Source organism: Sphaeramia orbicularis, chromosome 11, assembly GCF_902148855.1.
Source record: "Sphaeramia orbicularis chromosome 11, fSphaOr1.1, whole genome shotgun sequence".
Lineage (NCBI taxonomy): Eukaryota > Metazoa > Chordata > Actinopteri > Kurtiformes > Apogonidae > Sphaeramia > Sphaeramia orbicularis.
Genome location: NC_043967.1, coordinates 40,003,974 through 40,031,755, shown reverse-complemented (window position 1 = coordinate 40,031,755; position 27,782 = coordinate 40,003,974). Strand labels below are relative to the sequence as shown.

Genomic DNA, 27,782 nt, shown 5'->3' with positions numbered 1-27,782 from the left:
CTGTTTTAACCAAACATAATCATGTGACGGGCTGTTCAACAACAGAAGCAGGAAGACGTAAACCTGCACGGTGAGTAATGTTTTTGGGTATTTCTAATCCCTTTTAAGTGCCTTTTAGAATTAATTAATGGAAAATACGTTCTTGATGAAAGTCTTGAGTTGATTTTAAACCGCCATAGCTTTAGTTGTGTGTACGAAATGTAAAAATGTGTTTAGTAATGCATTAGTTTATATAATCCCTATCCTAGTGTATTACTTAGCTTGTTTTAGCTAATTTCTCAGCTTCTCCATCATTCTAACATGTACAAGCAGGCTAATATCACCCAGTTTATCTGTTTTTCCAAACGGTGCCGTGTTTTATTTTCTATGCAGGTTATACTGAACTGAAAGTACTGCAGGCAAGAGGAGAGCTTTGCTCTGTAGTTTCTCTTTCATGACCTTATTGTTGTTTGTGATTCTTCAGGGTCCAGTATGACACCGGTCTTCCTGTGGTTTCTGGTGGCTGCTCCAGTGCTGCTGGGTGCTGGCAGCCCAGTTCATGACTCTAACAATGGGACCACTCCACTGGTGATTTGGCATGGGATGGGTATGTGTTTGTATTCAGATATTTAGATATACTATATTTTATATCTATGTTAAGTTTGTTATTGAAACACTGAAGCTATTTACTTTGCACATTTGTCAGTTGAATAAAGCAAATCACAGTTTTTATTTATTATTACATTTTATAAAATATACTTTACAAATCATCAATATCAAAATTATTATGTAAATTAAGTAAAACAATCTACAACCAGATGGACCTGCTTCCAATACATTTAATATAACTTTATCTTTGTTGTTCATTTGATGAGATCTAATCCTTAATTTAAGGGTGCAGCCTCTTTAAACACTATTTTCAAGCTGAGTACAGACTTTACTATATGTAGATCTCATACTGTTGTGCTGAAAACAGTAATTTCTTCTACTTCTTTGATAGATGTAGAGTTGTGCACACTGTATTACTACACTTTTATTTCACAGTGTACACTTTTTAAACATAGATGGATGAATAAGCAGATAAAGAAGTAGAACACAGATGAGCGTGGGAAATTTCCTGACATGTGGCTAGTTTGCCATTAGCAGATGGTAGTGATTGGTGGAAAAATCTTGTCAAGGGAAGTGAAATAAAAACCCAAACCCTCTCTTCCTCTTCAGTAATGCTCAGGTACCTTTTTAGTGGAATGAAAAGCTCCATTTAAAGCTTGTGAGAGCAGTCTGCATTTTATGTATTGTTGTAACAGCCTCTTATGAAAAAGTTTAAGGCAGGATTTTGAATTTGGCTGCAGAGATTAACTCATGTCTAGTAACAATCACTGGGTGAAACATTTTCCCTTATTGTAGGTTCCCCATTTTGCTTTAATCATTCTATCAATGACTTTATTTATCCTTAGTAGGATGAGTACATTCAGTCCAAATAAAACACAGGGCATGTAAGTGCAATATTAGGACAAAAACATAAACTATGGTAATAAATCTAAAAATGCCTGTAATTCTGACATGTTTTCTCCTAAAGTTTAGAAGGGAGATGGCATAGGTGATGAAGGATTGTTATGTTTTAAGCTATTTGTTTTAGCTAAGTGAAGTCTGTTTGTTAATGTTTATTGTCTTGTGTAGTTTCCAAATACCTCTGATCATCTCTCACTCCACTGTCAGGAAAAGTATGAGAATTATTTCTTAGAATAACAATGCTCATGTTCTTACTCTTTAGTCATACAAATGTTTCATTTCAAATCTTCTAATTGGGGTTGAGGTTTGAGGAAAGGATCTTCTCCATACTTTACCACAAAGTTTAAATTCCACTATTGTCTTACAAAAACAAACTACAGTATCTCACACAATACATGCATACCAACATATTAAACAGTTGTCAATGAACTGAGTTGAATTTAGCTAAACTGTGTAAACATAAATGTGAATCTTAATGTGTCCTTCAGGTGACAACTGCTGTAATCCTCTGAGCATGGGGGCAATAAAGAAGATGATAGAGGAGGAGATTTCTGGTATTTATGTGCTCTCACTGATGATTGGGAAGAACGTCATACAGGTATGAGTTCACTTTGTTAAGAGTTTTTAAATTTAACATATTTAAAGAGGTTTTATGTGTATCTTTGCCACTGATGTTAAAAAATAATCCAACAAAAGGGGAAGTCACGTACCGACAGAGTTAACACTACATGTTGATAATCTATCACTCACTAGAACAGGGGTGTCCAATCCTGGTCCTCAAGGGCCGGAATCCTGCATGTTTTAGATGTATCCCTCTTCCAACACACCAGATTCATATGATAAGCCTGTCAACAAGCTCTGCAGAAGCCTGATAACAACCGTCAGGTGTGTTGGAAGAGGGACACATCTAAAACATGAGGAAACTGGCCCTTGAGGATCAAGATTGGACACCCCTGCACTAGAAGGATGAAACTGTTGTTGTTTACATTCATCTGTATTGTGGCATTACTAAGTTTTCACCTTCAAACCATTATTTAGACAGCTGTGTGTCATGTAATCTTCATGTACTGTGGTTTACATCATAGTTCTATCAGTTCTGTTTTCAGACAGAAAACAGTCACAATAAACATACTTTACCATATGTTTTATATTATCCATAGCTGCGGTAAAGATCTCTTTGGAACTGTCTAAACAAGATCACAACTGTCATGGTTTAGTCTGAACTGTCAACCAACAAACAACTTAGCAAAGATAATAACATAATAATAATAATGACATCACATAATAACTTTATACCTTCATAGGCCTCATAATCAAACTCATCTGTGTAGAAATAATACAATAATTTCATCATCAAACTTCATTCTTGTGGTGAAAACAGTGCTGCTGCTTGCCCTTTTTTCCAGCATTTTTTTTCAATTTCTTCAACTCTTAAAGTTGTTTCTTACCGATTTTCATTCTCCTCTCAGCCTTGAAATTAGTTTTCAATACCACGAGAGAGCAGTAGAGTGACTCACTACTCCCTCTAGTGGTCACATACTTTCAAAGTGACATACTGGCCTCTAGATGTGAATAACTTCAGTCCATATCCGCACAAACACTCTTTATTCTCTTTATTCTTAACACTGCAATGATAATTTTAAATCACTTTTTGAATATTTTAAAGTACAAATACTACATATATCTGCCAAGACGCTGAAGAAAAGAGGACCATGTCATACTGCATTTGACTGTTTTCTTTCATATGTTTATGATATGTAATATAGAAGTAAATTCTGTATTTTTTACATCATGCATCAACACACAATGCATCTGAAAAGGCCACATATTTAGTCAAAATTTCACATGTTGTAGTCAAGCAGCCACACAGCAGGTTTAATTGATACATCCACATGACATGTAAGGATTCCTATTCTGTCACATTTGCAGTGCTAGTTGCACAAGTTACATCAGAAAAATAGGTGCTTTACAAGTTCACTATATAATGTTTCTGTGTTAATATTCATAGCCAGCCAGCATGACCCCCTCTCTTCCCGCTTTGATCCATCAGCCCACCATGACTTTTATCTCACATCCCTTCTCCTCGTGGACGGTGGTCGTTTTCTTCTTTTAATGCCTGTCATGCTTTCATGTCTGTCCTTCTGCAGGACACAGAAAATGGGTTTTTCATGGATGTGAATGACCAGGTGTCCATGGTGTGCGCTCAGCTGGCTCAGGACCCTAAGTTGAAGGGAGGATACAATGCTATGGGCTTCTCACAGGGGGCGCAATTCCTGTATGTAACTGCTGAATGGTTTTGTCCTGTAAATGTGATTGAAACTGAACAAGTCCTATGTTTGTGTTGGTTTCTTGTTTGATTCTTCTGCTCAGTGAAAGAAATAGTTTCAAATACCAAAAATAGGATTCTGTCCTTTTAAAAAAGTCTGAATAATTTACTTCATTTTACTTATTTATATATCATTGTTACAGCCACTCTTACTATGAATACTTTACTTTTATTATTACTGTTTCTCTATTTTTGATTAATTTATTCATTTATTATTATTTACTGCTTTTATTATTTATCACTACTAGTATTTCTAATGTACAATTGCTTATTCTTACTACTGTTTTGACAGTCATTTTGTTGTTTTTTTTCTCTTTATCTTCTAATTGTATTTATATCTGTACATTGGGTGCTGTGCTGCCACTGGAACCTTAATGTCCCAGAGGGTTCTGTCCAAGGGACCAGTAAAGTCTAATGTAATGTAATGTAATGTAATATAATCTAATCTAATATAATCTAACAAAGTGGCAAAATGTATTGAATTAATCAGGTTTTGCCTTTAAATCAAGACTTAAATCGTAAAACCATGATTTACCTCTTATGTGCAACAGTAAATCAAAATGCAACCTATTTCTTCATTGTAATATACAGGGGTTGGACAAAATAATGGAAACACCTTCACCTCAAGATGATAATGCCCCAATCCATACAGCTAGAAGTGTTAAAGAATGGCATGAGGAATATTCTAATGAAGTTGAGCATCTCGTATGGCCGGCACAGTCCCCAGACCTCAACATTATTGAGCATTTATGGTCAGTTTTAGAGATTCAAGTAAGACGTCGATTTCCACCACCATCGTCTCTAAAAGAGTTGGAGGGTATTCTAACTGAAGAATGGCTTAAAATTCCTTTGGAAACAATTCACAAGTTGTATGAATCAATACTTTGGAGAATTGAGGCTGTAATTGCCGCAAAAGGCGGACCTACACCATATTAAATTATATTTTGTTGATGTTTTAAGGTGTTTCCATTATTTTGTCCAACCCCTGTATGCAATAGCTGGAGAAATATATTCATTAAACATGTGCCCTGTTACATCCTAGTCTTAGATATATCAGGCTTGCCCTTAATGGTCTTAAAAAAAGTCTTTAATTTAACTTCTAAAAACCTGCAGTCATGTGAAGACTAGTTATTTTTCCAACCACACTCTTTGAAAAATACAAATAGGTGGATGATGATAGGATGAGTTTCCTTTTTCGACTGCAGCCTCTGTTAGAGCTTGTTTTCTACGTCGAGACAAGTATGAGGAAGCTCACTATACTTCTTCCTGGTTGTTCTTCACAGGAGGGCTGTGGCTCAGCGCTGTCCAACTCCACCAATGAAAACCCTGATTTCAGTGGGTGGCCAACACCAAGGTAATGACATTTAGCCCGCCCCCAAACCACTTTGATTTAATGGAGAATAATTGTAGAAAGCAAGAAGGAAGATTGAAGCCCAGTTGTGTAACAATACATTCCTGTATGTTCTAGAATGTCAAAATAAGGAGATACTTCCTAAAAAATAAACATTAAAAATGGGATAATTTTATCCAAAATAGTTTCTTAGTATTTCAAACTGAAATGAGATACTTTCTATAAAATAATATCTTTGTATCTGAAAATGATGATATATTTTTTCTAAATAATGACTACATTGAGTCAGATTTAACATATTCCTTCACTGTGTTTTTGTTGATCTGCAGGAGTTTACGGACTCCCCCGTTGTCCTGGAGAAAGCTCTGAACTCTGCGACATGATCCGTAAAGCTCTGAACAGCGGAGCCTACTCTGCTCTGGTCCAGAAACAGTAAGTCGACTCAGCTCTTTGACTCTGGATGTACGTGTTCCACAGTCTGACGCTGATGTATTTATGATGCTGTGTGTGTGTTTTCAGCCTGGTCCAGGCCCAGTACTGGCATGACCCCCTGAACGACGACTTGTACAAGAAATACAGCCTGTTTCTGGCCGACATCAATCAGGAGAGGGTCAGTACGTGCAACCAGACCTGCAGCCTGAATTCTTTAAGAAGTGCAATATTTGAAATAAAAATAATCTAAATTCAAGGCCTAAATGTAGCTTGACTTTGACAGCAGGGTTATAGATAGATAGATAGATAGATAGATAGATAGATAGATAGATAGATAGATAGATAGATAGATAGATAGATAGATAACGTAAACAATTAGCATAGCATGGTCCTTTTAATAATCAGTAGTTTTGTAGTCTGTCTTTCATCCTAGATTTTTCAGCTTCTTTAAATTAGAGCTTCCCTCCTAATACGTCATATTACAAAAAAAAACTAATGCACAACTAAATAAATACTCACCTAGAACTTGTCGATTCTGCCAAATGTGTTCCTTATATACTTAAAAAACTAAACTGAAATCATAACATAAGTACAAGATAAATAGAAATTAATGAACACTTTAAAACAATGTTAATTGATGCATCTTTTAGTTTAGTTTTATAAAGTTTTTTTTATCATTAATAGTCTTATACAAATGTGCTTTTTGGAAAGATTTCTATTTATCACACTTTAACAAAATTTATTGTGTAACACCCAGTTAGTATGTTGTGATGTAGGCTAATGTGGAGTTGATATTATTTAACAAAACTACTTCTAAAAGTATGAAATTAAATATTAATGATTTTAATTTTGTCTAGTTATTCTGGGACTTTTCTTACTATCCTTCATACTCTTTCTGCCAGTATGGACATGTAATTTGCCTAAAATATCACTTGTAACTGCCTTTAAAAAGTCCTACAGACAGAGAAATATTAACCAAGGCACTATTTTTTTGAAAGTGGACACATAAAATATCCCCATGTTTCTCATTTTGTTTTGTATTATATCCTTGTTTAAAGGTCGTAAATGAGACTTATAAGAAGAATCTTCAGTTGTTGGAGAAATTCGTCATGGTGAAGTTCCTGAAGGACACCGTGGTGGATCCTGTTGATAGTGAGGTAACGTAACGAGGTGGTGCAAAAGATATACATGGACCTGAACTGTATACGTGTTTATCATGTGGTTTAACAAACTGCTGATGGTTCATGTAGTGGTTCGGCTTCTTGAAGACGGGCCAGGCCAAAGAGACCGAGACTCTACAGGAGAGTGTTCTCTACAAAGAGGTAATGATCACAACAAAACATCACACCTTTTAGTTCATCTGCAGGTGGAGGAGACTTGGATAAAAATATAACGTAAATCCGCAGGCACTTGTTAATGAGATAACAACAACGAATTAGGATTAAGAACTGATGATGACCTTAAGTAAATTTACAGTAAGTGATGAAGCAGATGGTCAGCAGGTGTCCGATGAAACCCTTTAACATCACAGCAAGAATGTTGAAATGTGTGTGTTTTATATAGGATGCTGAGGATACACACAACCAGGTCAAAAAAGCAAATGGATCAAAACAGAGACTAATATATTTCAGATGCAACGAGTTCTTTAATTCTCATTTTTTATCGAGCATAAAGATTGGACTGTATTTCAATAGATAAGGTCATGTGATCTGAGTCCAGACTGACCCTGGTCCAGAATCATTGACAGGCAGATGAACTGATTACCCATCATGCCTAGTGCCTCCAGGACAAACCTATAGGGGCAAAGTTCCTACAGGTGCTTGAAATCCATGAAAATGCTTGAATTTCAACATTGTTTTCAAGGTCTGAAAAGTGCTTGAATATTAATTTAAGTGCTTGAAAGTGCTTGCAATTATAACTTTGTGATGTGATTTTTTTATTTTTAATATTAACTCCACCAGGGTAGATGGCAAACCAAAGCTACTTACAGAGAGGTGATACATTTTGAAAAATAAAACTTTATGCAAAAAAAGAAAATTAGCAGGTGTTCTCAGGTCATCTCCAGGTACATTTTTGTTGTTTTGGTGCCTGAAGAATGCCAAGTGGCTTTCCTTCTTTTCGGTGAAACTTTGTGTTCTCCTTTAATTTCTGAACTTTTTGCTATTATCAAACATAATTTTAGCTTTTTATAGCATGATACAATGTACATGGTGATAAAAAGAGAAAAAAAATAATAATACGTATATATTTATTCCAATGATAAGATGCTGTGCTGGAAAGAAGGGGAGAGAGCAAAAGGGAAAAAGGGGAAGGGGGAAAAAAGGGTGTCACTATTATTACCTCCACCAAGTGAAACGGTGGAGGTAATGTTTTCATCGGGGTTTGTTTATCTGTCTGTCTGTTAGCAAGATAACTCAAAAAGTTATGGATGGATTTTTATGAAAATTTCAGGAAGTGTCGATACTGGCACAAGGAACAAATGATTAAATTTTGGTGGTGATAGGGAGGGGTCTGCCTTGGCGGTGGTCTGCACTCTCCGAGGGCTTTTCTAGTTGTATTTGGTATTTTGCTGTTTTTTTTCCTGTCCCCTTAATCTTCTTTCTATACTATTATTTAAAACCCTTTACTGATTTGTTGTTTTTGTTGTGACCCTTTTACTTATTAGACTGTCAATTTTGTTTTCATTCCCTCTTCTGTCTCTGCCTGAATGTGCCCAACATGCACTAAATAATCATAAATAACACTGGTCAACAACAAATTTATTGTTTAAATTTTTGGAGCTGATTTAGGATAATTTTGGTGTGCTGAATCCAAAAATCACATTAATTTTGCTCAATCAGGTCAACTTTCTGAACTGTGCTACATATTGGCTTTTTAACATTTTTGCTTACATTTATGGGCATTTTCACATCATATGATACAAAATTCTTTCATATTTCTTGCAATAAACGAGTTCTGAAGATTTTACTTTTGCCAATTTATGATTAATGGTTTTTTTAATATTACAGGTGAATGAAATGGCTTCGACTAGAAGATCTTGCAAAAATAAGCCTGACGTATTCTGCTACATCTGCGGTGAATACACCATTGTACCTGTTAGGTACAATGGTGAAATGATTTTTTTTCTCTTAAAACCTATTTTGGGGGAGAACTATATAAAAAATCAACTGATAAAGTCACAAAAATGTAATCAATTTTGTGAGAAGATCAAATTTTTCAAAATCAGATTAGCAAAAAAACCTGACCTGATTGAGAAAAACAGATGTCATTTATGGATTTAGCGGTGCAAAATGGTCCTAATTCAGTTGAAAAAACCTAGACAACTTGCAAAAAACATTTTTTTGTAACCCAGTGTAATCATATATATACACACACATGCACACAAACTCACCTGTAAACAGCCTTCTGTTTGCACCCGTCCTTGTTTTACTTAATGTCTATGAACTATTCTGTCTTTTCTGGTGTCTATGAACTTGTATCCCTTGAGGTCTATGATTTGGCATGCCAGATGTTTTGTCTTGTATTTTATTTATTTATTTATTTTTTGTTACCCCTGTTTGTCTCGCACTAAATTAAAAAAAAAAAAAAACGCTGTGTTGGGAAAAATTTGAAAATGACCCTTAAAAGTGCTTGAATTTGACCGTGGAAAAAATGTGACCTTGTACAAACCCTGATGTTTATAAAAGTAAATCGTTTTCTTCTCGTGCAGGATCGTTTAGGCCTCGCTGCCATGGACAAAGCTGGAAAGCTGGTTTTTCTGGCTTCGGACGGAGACCACCTCCAGTTCACCAGAGAGTGGTTCACCGCTAACCTTCTGCCTTATCTGCGCTAGAGCTCCGACGAGCTGGAATCAACAAGATACCAGTTCAATTACTCAAACGGAAGTAATTCTGTCAAGAAAAGCATGAGCAATGGTTTTACCACTTAACCAACACTTCACAAGAGATGCACAAGCAGTTTCCTTCATTTTGCACTGATCATGTTTTTATTTCTTGTTTTAATTTTAATGTCTGAATAGTGAACACTGCTGTTTATTCCATCTTCTAATACTGCATATACCTGTACTGTTAGGGTTTAATCAATGTGAGCTGTTCTTAAAAAGGTCAAATTGTTTTGCAGCAATAAAAGATTTTATTAATGTTATTTCCTGTCTATTATTTGGTGATTTAATAGCACATAGAACACATCAGGTGGATTTCATGACCACTTTTATACCAGAATTGACAATTAATGATTTGTCCCTTGAAAATTTTAGTTGTAACAGGTGGAATTTTGAAGAACAAACTAATATATACCCTTTTTTTAATGTATGAAGTGTGTAATTTTCTTTTTGTGTGTGTTTAGACTATCTCATAACAGCATTGGCATTTCACTCCAGCTGCAACTAACAATTATTTCTATTATGTTTATTTTCTTGATTAATCAGTTAGCTTTTGGGCCTGTAATGCACATACACAGAATTAGCTATACTCAGAAAATAACTCATAAAATAAAAACAGCACCTGGAATTGCCAAGATTTACAGTTTAATACTCAGTTCCAGATTCATTCACTTGGTTTAGATGTTCAGATAGAAAATATCAAATTTCTTATAAAGTCAAAGTTTTTTCCATAGGTGATATTGATCACCTATTGGTATTTTCCTGCTACAGATTAACTGTTATTCTATCAGTCCTAAAAAAACAAAACAGTCAACCACCAAACAATGACTTACCAAAAAATGAAAAATCTGTTTTCTAAAATTTCTTAATTGATGTGAATGATCGATAACTCAAAATGCATTGTTTACCGTCATACAGAAGACAAGAATCCAGAAAATATTAGAAATTAAGAAGCTGGAAACATAAATCCTTGAGAATTTTTGCCAGGATAAATGATCAATCAACAACAAATTGATGAATATTTCAGTTCACATTTTCACTGATGTGGTTAATGAAATCAACACAGCCTGATATTTCATCTATGCCTGAAACTAACAATTATTTAACTGTTAATCAATTCATTTTGTCAATAAAAAGCCTCAGATGTCAAGTATTTTGTTACAGTCAAAAATACGCTGTTCAATGGAGAAAAGAAACCGGAAAATATTCAGATTTAACAAGCTGGAATTAAAGAATTTTTCCTGTTTCTCCTTAAAATCTACTCGAACTCTTTCAATTATCAGTTATTTTAATACTCAGTAACAGCAGTATTAATAGTATTGTGCTTGATCTTTAGGACATATACTTCAAACCAAAACCAAAAAGCAAACCAAAATACATTTTTATTGCAACATTTTTAATGACTTTTTAATGTCTCCAGTACTAATGAGCAGATTTCTGATTTTGGACCCAAAAAAAAAAAAAAAAAAAAAAAAAAAAGAGGTAAAGTAAAGAGACAGTATAAAAGAAAATCGAGTGAAGAGCTCCACAGCTACAAAAGCTGACGTTCATAGAGTGCAGACGTGGCTAAGAGCTTCTGATAGTCGGGCTTATATTTAAGACTACTTGATAATCTATACAGATGATTACAGCAGATGCTTCACAGTTGCCGATGACATCCTTGAGTCTTTTCTGCTTCACTGTCTTGAGCCACTCACTGTTGATTCAAATCATTTTGCTCTTCTATCGCAACTTTTCTTACACGCCTCCATTTGCGGAATGTTTTCAATACTCAGGAATGTCCTATGTGTAAGTTTTTGAGGGAAAACACATGGAATCATAATCATTTTCCAAACATCATCTGGATCATGAGTGTCATGATGTGAAATATAGTGGTCTTGCACACGACTTGTTTTACTTCTATTCAAGTGTTGACATTACATCATTATCCACTATGGAAGTTAATATCGTTACAGTCAGTGGTGATGATATGGACACTATTATCTTCGGTAAAATTTACAGTGAAGTGCATAATCAAACAGAAATCTATCAGGCCACAACTTAAGAACAATCTCCTAAGTGAGAGCAGGAGAAAGAACAACACCTGAAGCATCCTGATAGTGAAGCCTGACTGGCTGCAGTGCTTTCATTACAGAGGAATCATTAACCATGTAAGTGACGATAAACCCGTCTCCATGTTGGCTATTCTACATGTCAAATTTAGCATCGCATTATCCAGATAGATACAAAATATCATACAGAGCATCCCAGCTGTTGGCAAATTCAATGTTTTTTTTTAACTGGTCACAGGGAAAACCAATTCAAATGACAAGCTGCTCCCTGATTGGCTGGAGGATCGCTCCAGATAAAGAGAGCAGTCCTCTCATTGGCTTATGGAAGGAACAGCTTAAGCTGTGATTGGCTGATGAGGAAGGAGGGGAAGGAGATAAACGCATGAGGTCCGAATCTCAGTCTGCAGTGTGAGAGTTAGCTGGTGGGGCGGTCGATCAGTCAGGTAGGCATTTGCAAAAAAAGGGGACGAGGAGGAGGATGGTGTTGAGGAGATGCTGCCATTTCACTCGCTGCCCCCTCTATCCCGCAATCTCTGTTGCTGTGGTAACAAGCTTCTGGCCGTCCCAGACAGTCTTGAACTGCTCAGGCACAGGGAGCTCCGTCTAAAAGAGGGAAAGGGACATATTCACACCTTGTCAATTCTTTTTCACAAAGGCATTTGTCCAATAAAATGATGCTTTTTTATTATGAGCAAATGTCCAGTGTTGGCAGCTACAGACACCGTTTAAAGTTGGTGTTAAAATGCATTTTAGAGAATGAACAACAAGTAGACACACAATGCTGTTCACATACAGTCGCGGAAAAAATTAGACCATCCTTACTCTCCTTAATTTCTTGCTCATTTTAATGCCTGGTACAACTAACGGTACATTTGTTTGGACAAATGTAATGATAACAACAAAAATAGCTCATAAGAGTTTAATTTCAGAGCTGATGTCTATCCATTTTCCATGTTTTCTTGATAATAACGGCATTGTACTGTCAAAAACAGTGCTTTTAGGGCATTCCGTGTTTTCTTTTCTATCTGTTTTAGTCACATGATACACACAGGAGTTAGTACTTCATTGCGTAACCATTGTTTTTGATGACATTTGATGGTCTAATAATTTTTTTCGTGACTGTATCTCCAAAGTGCCCAGGTCTTATTACTGCCTAGATTCAAGTCAAGTTCCTCTATAAAGCGCCACATTAACAAAATTATGTAACAATACCCAACATATTAAGTTCAAGACCTCACAACATTCAAAAAGGAGGCATGGGGAACAGGAACCACAGGAAGAAGAAAAAAAACTCAGCCTAAAGGTCACTATTAGTCTCAACCAGTTGGAGTGAGAAAAACATAAAAAAAAAAAAACAATAGCAAAAGACACTTAGCTAGTTCAAATACCAGCTAACAATTATGTCGCTAATAATCGTGGATACATCTGTTGTTTAAGCAGCGGTGCACATTTCCACAGACACTTAAAAAGTGTAAAAGAATCTAAAACACTCATATTTCCATAATGTCTGGATCAGTTGCTTAGTTGGTTGAAGCATATTAAAAAATAACTTCAAACCCCTGCAGCCAATGCAAGAAAGTGCTCAAAGAACTTGGTATGAAGGCAAGGAGTCATATCATAGATCAGGAAACAAAGCCACTTGGAAAATCCAGTTAAAGTGTGACCTGTGGAGGCTGTCGTTACCATTCAGTCATCAAAAAACAACCTCCTCTTCCTGCCCTCATGATATATTTTCCTGATGTTCTCAATGGGAATACATTATCTTACATTCTACACTACATGCATTTTGTACCATTAACTTGTGATCCAATCAGCCATGACATTTCTTTTCCAAGTCTAGACAGGGACACAGACCAGAAACAAAGAGCCAGGATACAACTCCATCAAACAGTTTTTCCTCCAAACGGGATACTCACAAACTCTCCATCGCTCTGTGGAACCAGGATGTTCATCTCTGAGCTCTTTGCGCTGATGATCTCGCATTTTAGAGAGTCCTGGCTCAGGTAAACGTGGCAACCATCCGTCTTGTTAATGGAAATGGTGGGAACCTTACCCATGACCTGGATGTAAAGAGTTCAGACACAACGCTGTGAGATTCAGTGTTTAACTGCTCCGTTGACAGACTTGGAGCAGTTTGCAGAGTGTAACTACATGAACATAAAACAGAGATTTTATGAAAAATACGTCAATAATCAGAAGCATAAAACAAAAACAACTAAAGAGTGACAGAAGAGCGGACTGAGAGCCTGAGATTAATCAACACTGCACTGCAGCCTAAAAGTGAGCCAGCGTGATAAAGACGTGATAAAGAAGTTTAAATCAACCTCAACATTCAAGCACATGTTGAACTGTCTACAATTTGCTTTTTTTTTCTTTTTTTTTTTTAAATTCTACTGTAGTGACCATTTAACTCATGTGATGAATCAGCTGACTGATTTCTGGTCTCTCCTGGATAAACAACGCTTTGTCTTCATGTCCACTGAATTTATTACTCATGTATAATGTGACCAATTACCACCATGCCACAACATGATGCAGTCTATTTTACTCCAGTTTATGGAAATGGATTTAATTTGTATTTTCTCTTGCAACTTATAAAAAGCTCAATTCCAATTCAATTGATATTCTCTGGAAACACAGCTACTGTTAACTGTACATACCTGGACCTTGACATCCCTGCAGTTGATGATCTCTACGATGCCAACGACGTCTTGGAACACCAGACCCATTTTCTTACAGTTGTCTGAGGGAAAACAAATATAGATTTTTACATTAGCTTTTAAAATGATTTGCCCTAGATGAATCTGTCTAAAGAATTTAAGGTCCAGTACTTCATTTACTCTCACCTAAAGTGATAGAGTTCAGTTTGCCTTTGACCTGCAGTGTGCTCTTGTTGCACTTGTAAGCATAGACGACCTGTTTCAGCTCAGTGTCGCTGATCAGCAGATTCTGATCTCCCTCTTGATTCTCCTACAGAGGACGATGAAAACAGAGAGCAGCAAACTAGTAAATAACAAGACTGTGAAAATTGTGGAAAACCACAGCGAAGCAGCTATGATACATAAACGTTAGTCATTTAGTAAGAGAAAAGAAAAAAAAAAAAAAAAAAAACTTTTTTAAAACATTCTGGTGTGAGGAGTCATTCTGGCAGACCTCAGTCTGCTACATGAAAAGATTCAACACCTAATTTGCCAGCTCCTTTGCAAGAAATTGATAGATGCTTTTCACAGTGAACATTTGCACTCATTACAATGGCAGCACAGTATAATATCATACAAAGTTAACAATAAATTCCATCAGCTTACATTACTTTATGTTGAGGTGTAACTACTCTTGCCAACAACAAACCAAGGCCATGTCTGCTAAAACATTATGCAAGTTTTGTTTGCGGTCATAGCGTGAAACCAATAGTATGTAAACTGTATACCATTTCTAGATAAATATTACAGTATGCAACCTCTGGACATGTCACCAGCATCAATATCCCATTATGCAATGCAAGTGTACTAACAATGGACAATGACAGCTGAACAGAGCCCATATGTCAGTATTTGCTGGTGAGGAAGCTTTCAGGAAGTTACATGTATTTGCATTCTAATCAGTATGTCCAAAAAGACACTTTTACTGTTTATGCCAAAGTATGTTGATCATTGGTACAGATATTGTATGTGTATTGCATAGTATGGGATTTCAGCCAGATTCACACAATTTGTGTTTTGGTACAGTTTTATTCATATTAATGTAGCATCATAAGGCTGTGTGAACACAGGAGCTACAGGTGCCCATCTGCTTTCCTCTTTTTCTGACAGAGCTTACCATACTGTGATGGAAGACAAATGCTATATGGACCCATATGTCCTCTAATCTCAAAAGATTGAGAAACTCATAAGAGTTTTCCCCTCTGGATCAGCTGCTATAGGAGCTGCATATTTTGATTTTATAGTTTCTCTGGTATCATCACAGTGATCATAAACCAACAGCTTACCACTTTCCACTTCTTGCCGTCCAGCTCCAGTACAGGTGGCAGCGTACGGGTCGGGGTGGCTGATGCAGCAGGGCGAGTGGGGGTGGAAGAGAAAGGCTTTGGTCCAGTGCGCACTGGAGCACTCTGACCTCTCAAAGCAGGGTTTTTGTGAGTTTTCTGATCGTCACTCACATGCTTCAGGCCTGAGGGAAAAAAAAACCCAAAATTGCATTACTCATAAGAACTTGTACAGGGTGGGGAAGCAAAATTTACAATATTTTGAGGCAGGGATTGAAAGACAGTGTATGACCAATTAGTTTACTGAAAGTCATGAGAATTTATTTGCCCCAAGAAAATTTACATAATAGAAAATGTTTTTATTCTATGTGTCCTCCTTCTTTCTCAATAACTGCCTTCACACGCTTCCTGAAACTTGTGCAAGTGTTCCTCAAATATTCAGGTGACAACTTCTCCCATTCTTCTTTAATAGTATCTTCCAGACTTTCTCGTAATAGTTTTGCTCATAGTCATTCTCTTCTTTCCATTATAAACAGTCTTTATGGACACTCCAACTATTTTTGAAATCTCCTTTGGTGTGACGAGTGCATTCAGCAAATCACACACTCTTTGACGTTTGCTTTCCTGATTACTCATATGGGCAAAAGTTTTTGAAAAGGTATGGATAATAGTGTTAGGTATGATTATGACATCAATATACGTTTGGTTTCAAAACAATTGACGTAGTGGCTGCTGAGAAAAAACAACTAAATGTTCATTGTAAATTTTGCTTCCCCACCCTGTACAGAAACCTAATTTGAGACTTTGGGTCCTACTTCAAAAATCAATACTAAAACCGGATTAGATAGATAATATAAAGGCAATCATCTACCCCTGGTGATGTCAGATCCTTTGTTGATGGAGGCAAACAAAGCATTGCGGTCGCCAGCGTCACCGCTGCCTCCACCTCCGCTTACTTCCATTGGGGGAGGAGGAGGTCCAGGGGGAGGTGGAGGTGGACATCCACCAGCAGGCGCTCTGGGAGGAGCTGCAGAGGCTGAAGCGACGGGACCCTGAGGTGAACAGAAATTTAAACAAGCTGCAATTGAAGTCATCTGGAGTCACAACAAAAATGTCAAGCTGTATCTTTTCAATTTCAGAAGGTGGAGGATTAGAAGGATGGTAACTACAGATGTAACAGGATTCAGCCCACACACCAATTTGGACATCATGGTTGAGGGAAACAGGAATGAAGTAACAATAGTAAGAAAAAAAATGGGTAAAAATCCACCTAAAGGCATAAAGCTAGGGTTCTTTTGTAATTAGTAAAATGCAAACAAATTTAAACAAAAAGCACAATGTTACCACCAATCCTCACACTGACTACTCCGTATTTACTGAACAGCATTGTGATGGTTCAGGGAAAGTACACATACTACAGGATGCAGCTATGTTCAGTTTACATGGGAAAACTCACAGTCTTGCTCCAGGCCAGCCCAGTGGTGTGGTATTTCTTGATGTATTCTTGCAGCTTAGTCCAGATACAGAGGTATGCATTCACCCAGTCCACATGTGTCTTGTCCCTGTGATGAAGAAGCAAGTACAAGACTGTCTTTTTCATTCGAGTCATTTTCTTCTCTACATGTTACTTTTCTCCTCCCTATGATAAAACATAAACCAGAACTCATCCATTTACTGAGCTAAGATCAGTTGTACTGGTTATTTTTTAGATAAATGACATAAACTTGAATAAATAAGTTTGCCATCAACTTGAACCAGCTGACTTTATGCTGAGTAACAACACAGTGAGAATAGTCTCAGAATGGATGCAAATTTATCACATAATGCATTACCTAGGGGGGAAAAAAAAAAAAAAAAAAAAAATCTACAACCTGCTTTACCTTCAGTTTGTCATGACTTATGGTTTTCCCCGCAACAGATCGAGTCTGCCTCTTGAAGTGCATTTAAACCTTAATTTTACACTTTCAGACTACTGTATGGAGTCTACAATGGGCCAACTAACAGTTGATGGAGTTATTCTGTCTATATAGAAAAATGTCTGTTATTTAAAAGTTAACATGAATCTATCAAAAGTCCAGATTTCCCCATTTTCCACTAGAACATAAATGCAGCATGTTTGAGGACAATGATTTTAATCTGTGCACATACACATTTAACAATCTGTAATATATTTAAATCTTTGTTTGCACAGGAAGGTTTGGTCCATTATATAAAGTGGAGGTCAAAAATTCTAAACAAAAAAAAAACAAACAAAAAAAAACAAACAAAAAAACTATTCAACCAAATTGTGGTATGTGTAATCACCATTCTGATGCTATTGTCTGTCCTTTAACAGTTAGAATTTAATTGGATAGTAGATGCTATTCAGGGTAAAGTCAGCCAGTCATGTCTCCTCATTAACACACACAGGCTTTGATTTCAGGAAGTCTACCGCCAGCATGTGTCAGGGCTGACTCAGTAAAACTGTACTTCAACCTAGAGGAAGGAAAAGATGGAACGCAGATGGGCCCTATGAAGTTGGCTGCATGTGAAAGCTCTTAAAAGCAGAGACAGAACCCGTTCCACTTGACTAGTTCATCTAAAATTAGTGGCATTATTGCTGCAGACAAAGTCAAAGATAAACAAACAAAATATGATGAGATTCTTACTTTTCCTTGTAGTCCTTGAGCACACGGTTGGTGTAAAACGTGGCGGCATCCTGCATTTCTTTAACAAAGGGGCCCGGTTTTGGAGCCTGGACACAAATTAAAGACAACATGCACAGATTTGAACGCAAACTGAGAAATTAAGTCATTTTGTTTCTTGCCAACTGTTACAGAAGATGAAGCCTCTGTATAAAGGCAACATAAATATGTTTGGTTTAACAATCCAGTTTAAGGTTATGATCAAATCTCTGAAAATTGTAGGAGTAGAGGAAAAGCATCTCATACTTCTTTGAAAACCAGATGCATTATTTATTAGACTCAAAAAACAAATGGTTAATCATTCAGACTGTAACAGTGAAGCTCTGTGTTGGCAGCCAACAAACTGTCTTCTCCTAGAGACTGTGATGACAGAATCAAAGAGGGGCTTGTTTCCAGATATCATTCACTCATTTACCCACCCACACACGCATACATACATAAACACAAAGCACACACACAGAGGCTTTCACTGTAACACGTAAACCAAAAGGTTTCATTTCCTGCCCGTTAACCACTCCCACCCCCGATTCTCACCACGGCAACCCATCCAAGGGCCGGCACGCTCTCGCTCACAGCAGAAAGGTGGTTGAACAGTGGAGAGGTGCGATTTGCCTCACGGAAGGACTGCACCTGTTCAATCACTTTGGAGACTGGTTGCAGGAGAGCCGGTATAGCTGCCTGTGAAGAAAAAAAACAACACAACTTAAAAACACTCTTATCTGGAGACTTTGGTCTTTTCCCTACTTTGACCCAGTTCTCTACAGTTCTCATAAATTTCTATTCTACTACAACATCTTTCAATAAAGATAAAGTTTGCCATTTGTACTCTTGTTTAGGTTCATAGGAATTCCACTGCAGAGGTCTCTCAGAGTACAAGCATAAAAGATTCAAAGATACAATCCAAAATAAAACTAAAATTATGGCATTAATCACTTCTTTCTGATCTCAACTTTATGCATAATCAGTTGGTACGTCCCACAGAGAGTTAATACATGGTTGCAAAGCCTATACAAATAAGGCGGAAGGACACTTGAATATATTGTAGCTTGTGTGCAACAAAACTTTAAAAAAGAGGCTGAATGAAGGCTTAAGTCGTTGTGTCTTCTTCTGCAGATTTGTAATGGCAGTGGTGGAGATCATTAAAAGGGGAAATGACAAAGACTATCTTTTTACTGACATCTGCCACAACTATGGCTGCTCATGCAGTTCTACCCACTACTCTAAAAAGCTAAAAAAATAAAAATAAAAAGCTACAAATAAAAACAAATATGAATTAGTGGTTTTCTTATACCAAGTTGTGTAATATGATGATGTATAGTGATAACAGGATGTTTCTTACTGTGTTCTACTGTTAAATTTACTCTATACAATATTTTGCATAATTTTAACAATATTTTGCACTCTTCCACACAGAAAGGGTTTGCTGACTTTTTTACATTTTATATCTATATTTATATTAACAATAGATTTATTTTGTGAGTGTTTTCTGTTCACATTTTAATGATTAAGTTATTTGCTTAGTTAAAAGTGTCAAAAAATATTGTTCCAGATAAAGACAAAATGCAAATAAGTACCAATCACACAACTGATAAAGTAATTAGAAATGACAGGGGGCATGAATTAACAGCTGATATACCAGTAAAAGTGTACAGAGGAGTAAACGGTATGGAGGGTTGTAAAAGGGTGGCGATCAAGACAAATTGCAAATGAATGATGTTGTTTAGTCAATATAGTGTTTAGTGACTGAGATAATAAAGTGACTGTGCAATTACTGAGCGTCAAACTCACATCAGCGGGCTTCTGGGAGGAGGAAGCTGTTACGAGGAGTTGTCTCACAGCAGAGAAAGCTTGCTTCATCATCTCTGCCTAGAAGATGAAACATTACAAACGTGACTAAACAAAAGTAACACATTTAACCAGTCTTTCCCATTTTCTTTAAATAAAAGTGTTACCTACATGTTTTTGGACATCCCCTCCTATCTTCTGGCTGAGACCCAAGTACACGTTGACACAACCATTTACAATCTCATCAAAGGCATCGACGTACTCTGATTGAGCTACCAGAAAATAGAGAAAGCACATTTCAGTTTGAGGGATTATTCTATTCGCATCCATTGCTAAGCAACAGCAAATATCTCTAAAACACGGTAGGTGGGAAGAAAGTCAAAAGAGCAAGAAAAAGTGATTGATTACTCAAATGTTTACAGATCACTTAACAATGGCCCAAAAAGCAAATTATTCTTGTGCCGCAATAGTGGCAGCTTATTGTAACAGCTTGCAAAAGAATGCATTCAATTTTATTGATGTAAAAAAGATGCAAATGTGTCACACTTACTGCCAGATAGAAGGTTAGGTTATAAAAAGGGATTATGGGATTTCTTTTCATTGTTCAAGGGAAGCTGTAATGATAGTTGTGGCAGCTCTGATGTCTAAACTCCAGCTTTGATACTCATATTATCAGACAGATACTCCACACTGTTTCGTTCATAAGCTGTGTTTACAGAATAGAATAAAAATGCAACCAGCTCAAACGGAGCAGTCTGACCTGTTCAATCAGTTTGACAGGGGAGGAGTAAATCTTTGACAATGACTGTATCTTAATCATCAGGTAAACATTATCTCAATAATTTCTTTGTAGTTTGAATAGAAATTGCCATTCTGCACATGTATGTCCATAGGCGATGTAACAAGTTCCCATGAGGGCCAGAAAAATAGCTGCAGCAAAACAAAAGCGGTCTGTGGTCGATGCAACTAAACACAAGTCACAGGAGACGTCCCTGCTGCCAAGATTGCTGCTTAACTAGACAGAAGAAATGCATAGGCTGTTCCAAAAACAGAATGTGGGTCACCTTGGTCAGTTGAACTTTTTCAATAAAGCTGGAAAAACTCTTCTGTTATGCTTCTGACTGAATAGATTGTTCACAGTAGATAAAGTAGAGATTAAGACTAAATTGTTACATGGGTCCAAAATAAACCAATTGAATCAGATGGCTGCTTACATGTTCCAAAGCATTTAATAGGAATAAAACTTTCTGGCATGTCCAGTCTTTTAAAGAATACTGTCCAACTACTGCTATAAGCTTACACTTTGACAATATATCTGACTTTTACCTCCACCAGCAGAACCTCCAGCAGCACCGGGTCCCGACATGGACTCCAGGCGGCCCACAGCCACCTCCAGCCGCTGCACGAGAGACGCCAACTCCGACATACCTGTGAGGACAAAAAAGGCAAATGAAATGTGTAAATAAAAGGCAAAGTACATACATCTGCTTAGTGCAGTTTAGAATATCTAGAGCAGCCAGAGGCCAATTAAATCGCTTATTGCACTAAAAGATTCATAAATTGTACTGATTGCTGTACTGTAAGAGTTGTTAATTATAATGCACAGATGTTTCCAACCATGGTATCGTTCCCAGTAGGGCTGCCACAGGTAGTCGGCTAAAAGAAACTAATTAAGAGAAAATAAATGTTCAACTAGTGTGTCAGTTGGTGGGGAAAAAGGCTGTGCAATTTAGAAAACATCTGCACAGGTTTACATTTTATTCTACAACAACATCTGGTAATTTTATAGAACCTTTTTGAAATTATTAATGAATAAATAATAAATCAAGATTTTACATTACACTGGTCTGAGGGAAATGGCATTTTATATTGTTTTCTGAAATTTTAAATGACACTTTTTACTTGACTAGTTATGAAAGAATTGTGAAATAGAGATTCATAAACACTGAAGATAAATGTCACGTCTACTTGTTTTACTTTATTCTCATATACTTCTCACATTTGAGGCAAGTGTCTGGAGAATACTGATGTGCAAATCAGCTGTTCTTATTCACCAGAGGTGGTTCCTAATTGGGGAATTAATTACACTTGGGACAAGAGGTGAAGGCAATTCTTGCAAAGCCAATTAGCTTGTTCAGTCGGATGAAAAATAACAGTTTTGACTCCTATGCATGTCTGACTCCGTGCCTAAATTAATCCCACCAAGGGGGAAGACAAACTGAAACTACGGTTTGACATAAGCAGTCTGGGACCTGTATATTATCTGACTTAGAAGCTCAAATTCAGCCCAAAACAACCACATCGAGTGGCCTTGGTGTAGTCCCAAATGAACTATAAGAGGAACATGATCCAACTCATTTTCAATCCATCTATCAATGTATGCTAAAGTTTTAACTAAATTGCACCTGTAGACAGTTGTGCTTTACATTCTGGGATGCTGTAGAGAACACAGACTGTACCACCTAGCCAGAAGATGAAACCCTCATGAATGTGTAATAATCTAGAATAAAAACAGGACTTTCTTACTCTGTGCACTTTTCATTCCATGATGCATGCTGTAAAAGGGGAAATGCTTCAAGCATAGCCTATAGTCACAATGGATTTGGAGTGAACACATGAACTACAGCTGCAAAAGCATCTTCAATTTACAAAGCCTTAAGGGAAAAGCCACCGAATTCCACCTTAAAAGTGGTTGAGTAACAAAAACCATTGAAGAGCAGGTCAGGACTTGCTGAGTAAAGGTATGCAGATGAAAACATGCAGGCTGCAGACTTGCCCTGCTGTGTCAATAGAAGAAGTTTGCCTGTTAAAGAGAAGTGCCTGAAGTCCAGCCAAAGAAGCATTTTTAAAGAGCGACAACACCATAGGTGACTCTCATTCTGATAAACACCAACAACAGGAAATCTGTCCCACAATGCATGCTGATACTCTAAATCTATCCCTTCAAGTACATGATTAACTAACTTTAATCCAAGTCTGGCATAATCTTACACTTAACATACTACCCACACGTCACCACCTTAATGAGACAGGCTACGTTACATAAGACAACAGTAACCTGATGCTGTGCCCTTCTGTGCGGCTGAGAGGAGCTTACACCTGTCTGACGGTGAATGAGACTTTCAGACCACTCTCACTAATGAGTCCACACAGGAGATGGCCCTCAAGATCAATCTGCCGCTACCATCTCACTTTCACTACAGAGGTGCTGCACATAATCTTTAGATATCCAGTGACTGAGAAACTTCTTTAAATGTTTGGGTGTTAGAACTGGAGCGAAAGTATACTTTACTCGTTATACTAACTGAGAGAAAAGAGATAATGTAAGTGGCAAAAACGTATATATAGCACCAAAATTGTGGTTAATCTGATTGCTTGATTTTAAGGCGAGTTTTTTTGTACGTACTGCGTTACTCTAATCATCTTACTAAGGAGAATTATATACACTTTAGGGATGTTTTTATATTAAGCAAGATGTCGAATATTTTGTTTTCTATCTCTAATCTGCGTGCATTTCCTGCTTTATATCAATGTGTGATCTTACCATTGTTGCATTTGAGATTAAACAAGCAAATCTGACTTCACTATTGGTTTCAGGAAAGAGTGAAGGGAATTTTTCACACTTACATATTTACCAGATGATGTAGCCTACTTAGCAGGTTAACGACTAATAAAAGTTAGTAACTAATTAAACATCAGTATTAGGTAATACTGACTCAAACCTCCTATGGCCCACATTAATCACCTTACTGACAGAAGTTTACAGATACCTTAAGGCAGGGTGAGGCAAGTTACATATGCTTTGTCACAAACAGGCCACTGTATCAGTGACAAAACTTCACCACAAACTGAAAAAGTTATCTGGAGCTGCTGCTATTCATGAGTATTAGAGCTGAATAATTTCCATTCATCTGTATAAAAGCAAAAATGTCATATTACCATCACTCTTTCCACATTGCTTTCCACCGTTAGATGTTTGACCACCATTCTCTTAATTTACTACTGGTGCCTCCCTTGTTTTCCACCGTTAGATGTTTGACCACCATTCTCTTAATTTACTACTGGTGCCTCCCTTAGAAGAGCATGAGTGGAGAATTTACACCACAAACCATTTATCTCTACATTCAAGAAACTAGAGTCTATTAGGAAGCCCGAGCTATATTAGCTGCTTAAAATGAACAAAAACAATTAAATGTCTCCAACAAATCATTACCATGACAGCTCCAGCCAACTTACTCAAACACACAATGATCTGTTATAAGAATAGCAGCTCTATTACAAAACTTCCACTTCTTTTTTTTTCTTCCGGGCCTTACTCATTCAGTTTAAGTTGTGAATTCATTTTTCTGTGAGGCTTTCAGATTAAATTAGATCATAACAGGACCCTTACTACCCTTGACCTAGATGCCTTCATGTTCAGAGCTGCAGCAGCATTTATATTCTACCTGCAGGGACCAGAGTTCAGCTCTTATGTTTCCTGGTCTCAGCTGAGGTGTGACTCATGAGGAACAGAAGAAGGGAGTGGCCATTCAAGGTGTACAAAAGGAGTAACGTACACCAAAAAAAAAGAAAAAAAGACAGGACAGGACTCTGAAAACCGTCTTATGTCAGTTTAGTATTCCTCAAAGTGCACTGGTGCTATTGTGTGGTAAGAGAGTAACCACATACGGTTTTAGCCAAATGCTGACCACCGGGGAAACTCCACTGTCAAGACAGAAGGAACAACTTTCCAGAGACTTTGGGGCAAATTTAGCTATGACTAAGCCAGGGAAATAAGCCTTCCAGAATGTTTTCCGTAGATAACACAGTGTAGACTGGTTCTCCACAGACATCCTTATTAGGATTGAGTTTTTTGGGTGGAATTTGGATTTAGCTGGCATTACATGTGACTATTTAAAATTAAACAAATAGGTGATGGGTGCATATGAGGTAATCAATGCCACAAGACATGAGTAGATTTAACTAAGAAGAAACACACAAGAAAAACAACTGTGTGTATATTGTGCTGAAGAAAAAAACCTTTGTATTTCAATTGATTTACTGCAAATCTCTTGACAATGGAGCTATGGCTGCATGCACATTTGACATAGACTTTGCTCTTTGTTTTTCCATGATGTAGTCATACTTTTGTGGACATATGGTAGAAATGTTCCGCATCCTGCACCATCACATTGCAGAGCACAGAAGTAGGTTAGGGCCCGTGTCAGACACATTTGGTACATCTTTACATCTATTTGCATGAGGCTTAACAAATCACACCATCCATCCACTGACTGAAAAGTAAGCCACGATAATGGCATTTAACTCTAACCCATCTCTTGTACTTCGGTGGGCTCTGGACACAGACAAATCAAGCTCAGAGCCGCCGACGTTAATGCGATCACCGGGGCCGGGCTCCTAACGGCCGGGGGGGATGCTAACACGGCACAGCTAAAGCTAGCAACACCAGCCGGCAGCGGTTGGAGTTTATGCAAATTTCTAACACAAAAAAAGAGTCGCCACGGTTTATTTTTTTTTTTACTTGGGAGAAACAGAAAGATTTGGAGAGGAAATTCAGTTAGGTTTAATCGTCTAACTGTCAGAGTAAACGTTTCTGTACTGTTAGCTTGGGAAAAAAAGAGAGGACCCTATGTGATATGTGCATAATTAGCCATAACAAGCTAGCAAACAGAAGAAGATAATCATAAAACTATTACTCAGAGTCGGACTTAATGGTTTTGTAACACACTTTAGTCTGTTTCTCCTCCCTGCTTTTGAGTGTCTGCTGTCTGTTTCGGCATTTCCTGATTTTTTTTTTCCTCCTTCACACCCCTCCCTATGCGTTAGCTAATGTTGCACTCGTCTGCAGAAAAAAACATGAAGTTCCTACATTTCCTGCGAGCGTGTGTCTACTCTAACAGACTGCACAAATAGAAAGAAAGCTGGAGATAAACAAAAGTCAGCCATGCTCAGATTTTGCGGCTAACACGGTAGCATCTTCGGCTAGCCGGTGGGTTAGCAACGTCCACCCCGATTTCAATTAATAATTTCTGACTGATTCGATGCAGTGTTTTTTTTTCTCCGCGTTGTTTTACACGCTCCGTCGATGCGGTTAAACGCTGCACAACTGCATAATGAGGGAAACCCATGCTTCTTACCTGCTAAACTGGTCAAGCAGTGATTGAGTCCTTTATTTCTCCGTCAGTGCTCCGTGGGAGTGTGCAGGCTTGCGGACCAGCAGACTGGGCTTCGTCTCTTTCTTCCTGTATGTCGGTGAATTTACCCAGCTGTCACCGCGCCGCGTTTCCGCCCTTGTTCGCGAATCTAATTCCTTTCCCATATAAGGAGTGTGAGAGGCAGAGGGCAGCAGAAGAAGAAAAAGGATGAAACAACTGTTTTCCTTCCTCTAGCTGTGCACCAGAGATAAGACATTTGGGCACTTGTTTCCCTCAAAACAAAAACAAAAACACTCCGCTCGGTTTTATTTAAAACAAAAATGCATCATGATCAGTGTTGCATGTTCTTTTTGGTTGAGTCTTACTTGAACATGTTTGCTGAACTTTGTGTGAATACCTGTATTACCACTTCTATATAAGTTATTTATTACAAAAATGTTTTCTATAACGCTGTAACAGCACAACAGGAAAGAGAAAAACTAAGGATCAGGCTCTCAGTCTGTGTGACGCTGCACTCCCATTGGCTGACGTTCTGTGACGCTGCGCTCTCATTGGCTGCCGTTCTGTGACGCTGCGCTCTCATTGGCTGACGTTCTGTGACGCTGCGCTCTGATTGGCTGGCGTTCTGTGACGCTGCGCTCTCATTGGCTGACGTTCTGTGACGCTGCGCTCTCATTGGCTGGCGTTCTGTGACACTGCGCTCTGATTGGTTGGCGTTCTGTGGCGCTGCGCTCTCATTGGCTGACGTTCTGTGATGCTGCACTCTCATTGGCTGGCGTTCTGTGACGCTGCGCTCTGATTGGTTGACGTTCTGTGACGCTGCGCTCTCATTGGCTGGCGTTCTGTGACGCTGCGCTCTGATTGGTTGACGTTCTGTGACGCTGCGCTCTCATTGGCTGGCGTTCTGTGACGCTGCGTTCTCATTGGCTGGCGTTCTGTGACGCTGCGCTCTGATTGGTTGACGTTCTGTGACGCTTCGCTCTGATTGGCTGGCGTTCTGTGACGCTACGCTCTCATTGGCTGGCGTTCTGTGATGCTGCGCTCTCATTGGCTGGCGTTCTGTGACGCTCCGCTCTGATTGGCTGACGTTCTGTGACGCTGCGCTGTCATTGGCTGGCGTTCTGTGACGCTGCGCTCTCATTGGCTGATGTTCTGTGACGCTGCACTCTGATTGGTTGGCATTCTGTGACGCTGTGCTCTCATTGGCTGGCGTTCTGTGACGCTGCGCTCCGATTGGTTGGCGTTCTGTGACGCTGCGCTCCCATTGGCTGACGTTCTGTGACGCTGCGCTCTCATTGGCTGGCGTTCTGTAATGCTGCGCTCTCATTGGCTGGCGTTCTGTGACGCTCCGCTCTGATTGGCTGGCGTTCTGTGACGCTGCGCTCTCATTGGCTGGCATTCTGTGACGCTGCGCTCTGATTGGTTGATGTTCTGTGACGCTGCGCTCTCACTGGCTGGCGTTCTGTGACTCTGCGCTCTGATTGGTTGACGTTCTGTGAGGCTGCGCTCTCATTGGCTGGCGTTCTGTGACGCTGCGCTCTGATTGGTTGGCGTTCTGTGACGCTGCGCTCTGATTGGCTGGCGTTCTGTGACGCTGCGCTCTCATTGGCTGGCGTTCTGTGACGCTCCGCTCTGATTGGCTGGCGTT

At 38.2% G+C, this 27,782-nt stretch overlaps 2 protein-coding genes across 2 annotated transcripts; one reads left to right on the top strand and one right to left on the bottom strand.

Annotated features, from left to right (window-relative positions):
• The first annotated feature begins 2 nt into the window (after positions 1–2).
• ppt1 (palmitoyl-protein thioesterase 1 (ceroid-lipofuscinosis, neuronal 1, infantile)) lies at positions 3–9,740 on the top strand. Its single transcript, XM_030146988.1, has 10 exons — positions 3–70; positions 464–586; positions 1,977–2,086; positions 3,636–3,763; positions 5,098–5,168; positions 5,495–5,597; positions 5,685–5,775; positions 6,656–6,754; positions 6,848–6,919; positions 9,307–9,740. The coding sequence occupies exons 2-10, from the start codon at positions 472–474 to the stop codon at positions 9,427–9,429; spliced, it is 912 nt and encodes a 303-aa protein (XP_030002848.1). The 5' UTR covers positions 3–70; positions 464–471; the 3' UTR covers positions 9,430–9,740.
• A 1,503-nt stretch (positions 9,741–11,243) lies between these two features.
• Positions 11,244–26,253, bottom strand: cap1 (CAP, adenylate cyclase-associated protein 1 (yeast)). The gene is made up of 13 exons (XM_030146984.1): positions 26,117–26,253; positions 21,306–21,407; positions 20,151–20,251; positions 19,983–20,060; positions 18,729–18,872; positions 18,159–18,244; positions 16,967–17,072; positions 16,382–16,562; positions 15,514–15,695; positions 14,375–14,498; positions 14,189–14,271; positions 13,445–13,588; positions 11,244–12,131 (listed from the first exon to the last, which is right to left on the bottom strand). Exons 2-13 carry the CDS (start codon positions 21,403–21,405, stop codon positions 12,048–12,050), a joined length of 1,413 nt encoding a protein of 470 aa, XP_030002844.1. The 5' UTR covers positions 21,406–21,407; positions 26,117–26,253; the 3' UTR covers positions 11,244–12,047.
• Positions 26,254–27,782: the final 1,529 nt, after the last annotated feature.

Bases quoted from the DNA above. Each gene is read 5' to 3' on its own strand.
- ppt1 (XM_030146988.1), top strand. From the start codon at position 472: ATGACACCGGTCTTCCTGTGGTTTCTGGTGGCTGCTCCAGTGCTGCTG. The intron at 5,598-5,684 runs GTAAGTCGACTC...GTGTGTTTTCAG, and splicing joins TCTGCTCTGGTCCAGAAACA to CCTGGTCCAGGCCCAGTACT. The intron at 6,920-9,306 runs GTAATGATCACA...CTTCTCGTGCAG, and splicing joins AGAGTGTTCTCTACAAAGAG to GATCGTTTAGGCCTCGCTGC.
- cap1 (XM_030146984.1), bottom strand. From the start codon at position 21,405: ATGTCGGAGTTGGCGTCTCTCGTGCAGCGGCTGGAGGTGGCTGTGGGC. The intron at 20,252-21,305 runs GTAAAAGTCAGA...ATTTTCTGGTAG, and splicing joins TGGAGGTTCTGCTGGTGGAG to CTCAATCAGAGTACGTCGAT. The intron at 18,873-19,982 runs GTGAGTTTGACG...TTTTCTTCACAG, and splicing joins CCTCCCAGAAGCCCGCTGAT to GCAGCTATACCGGCTCTCCT.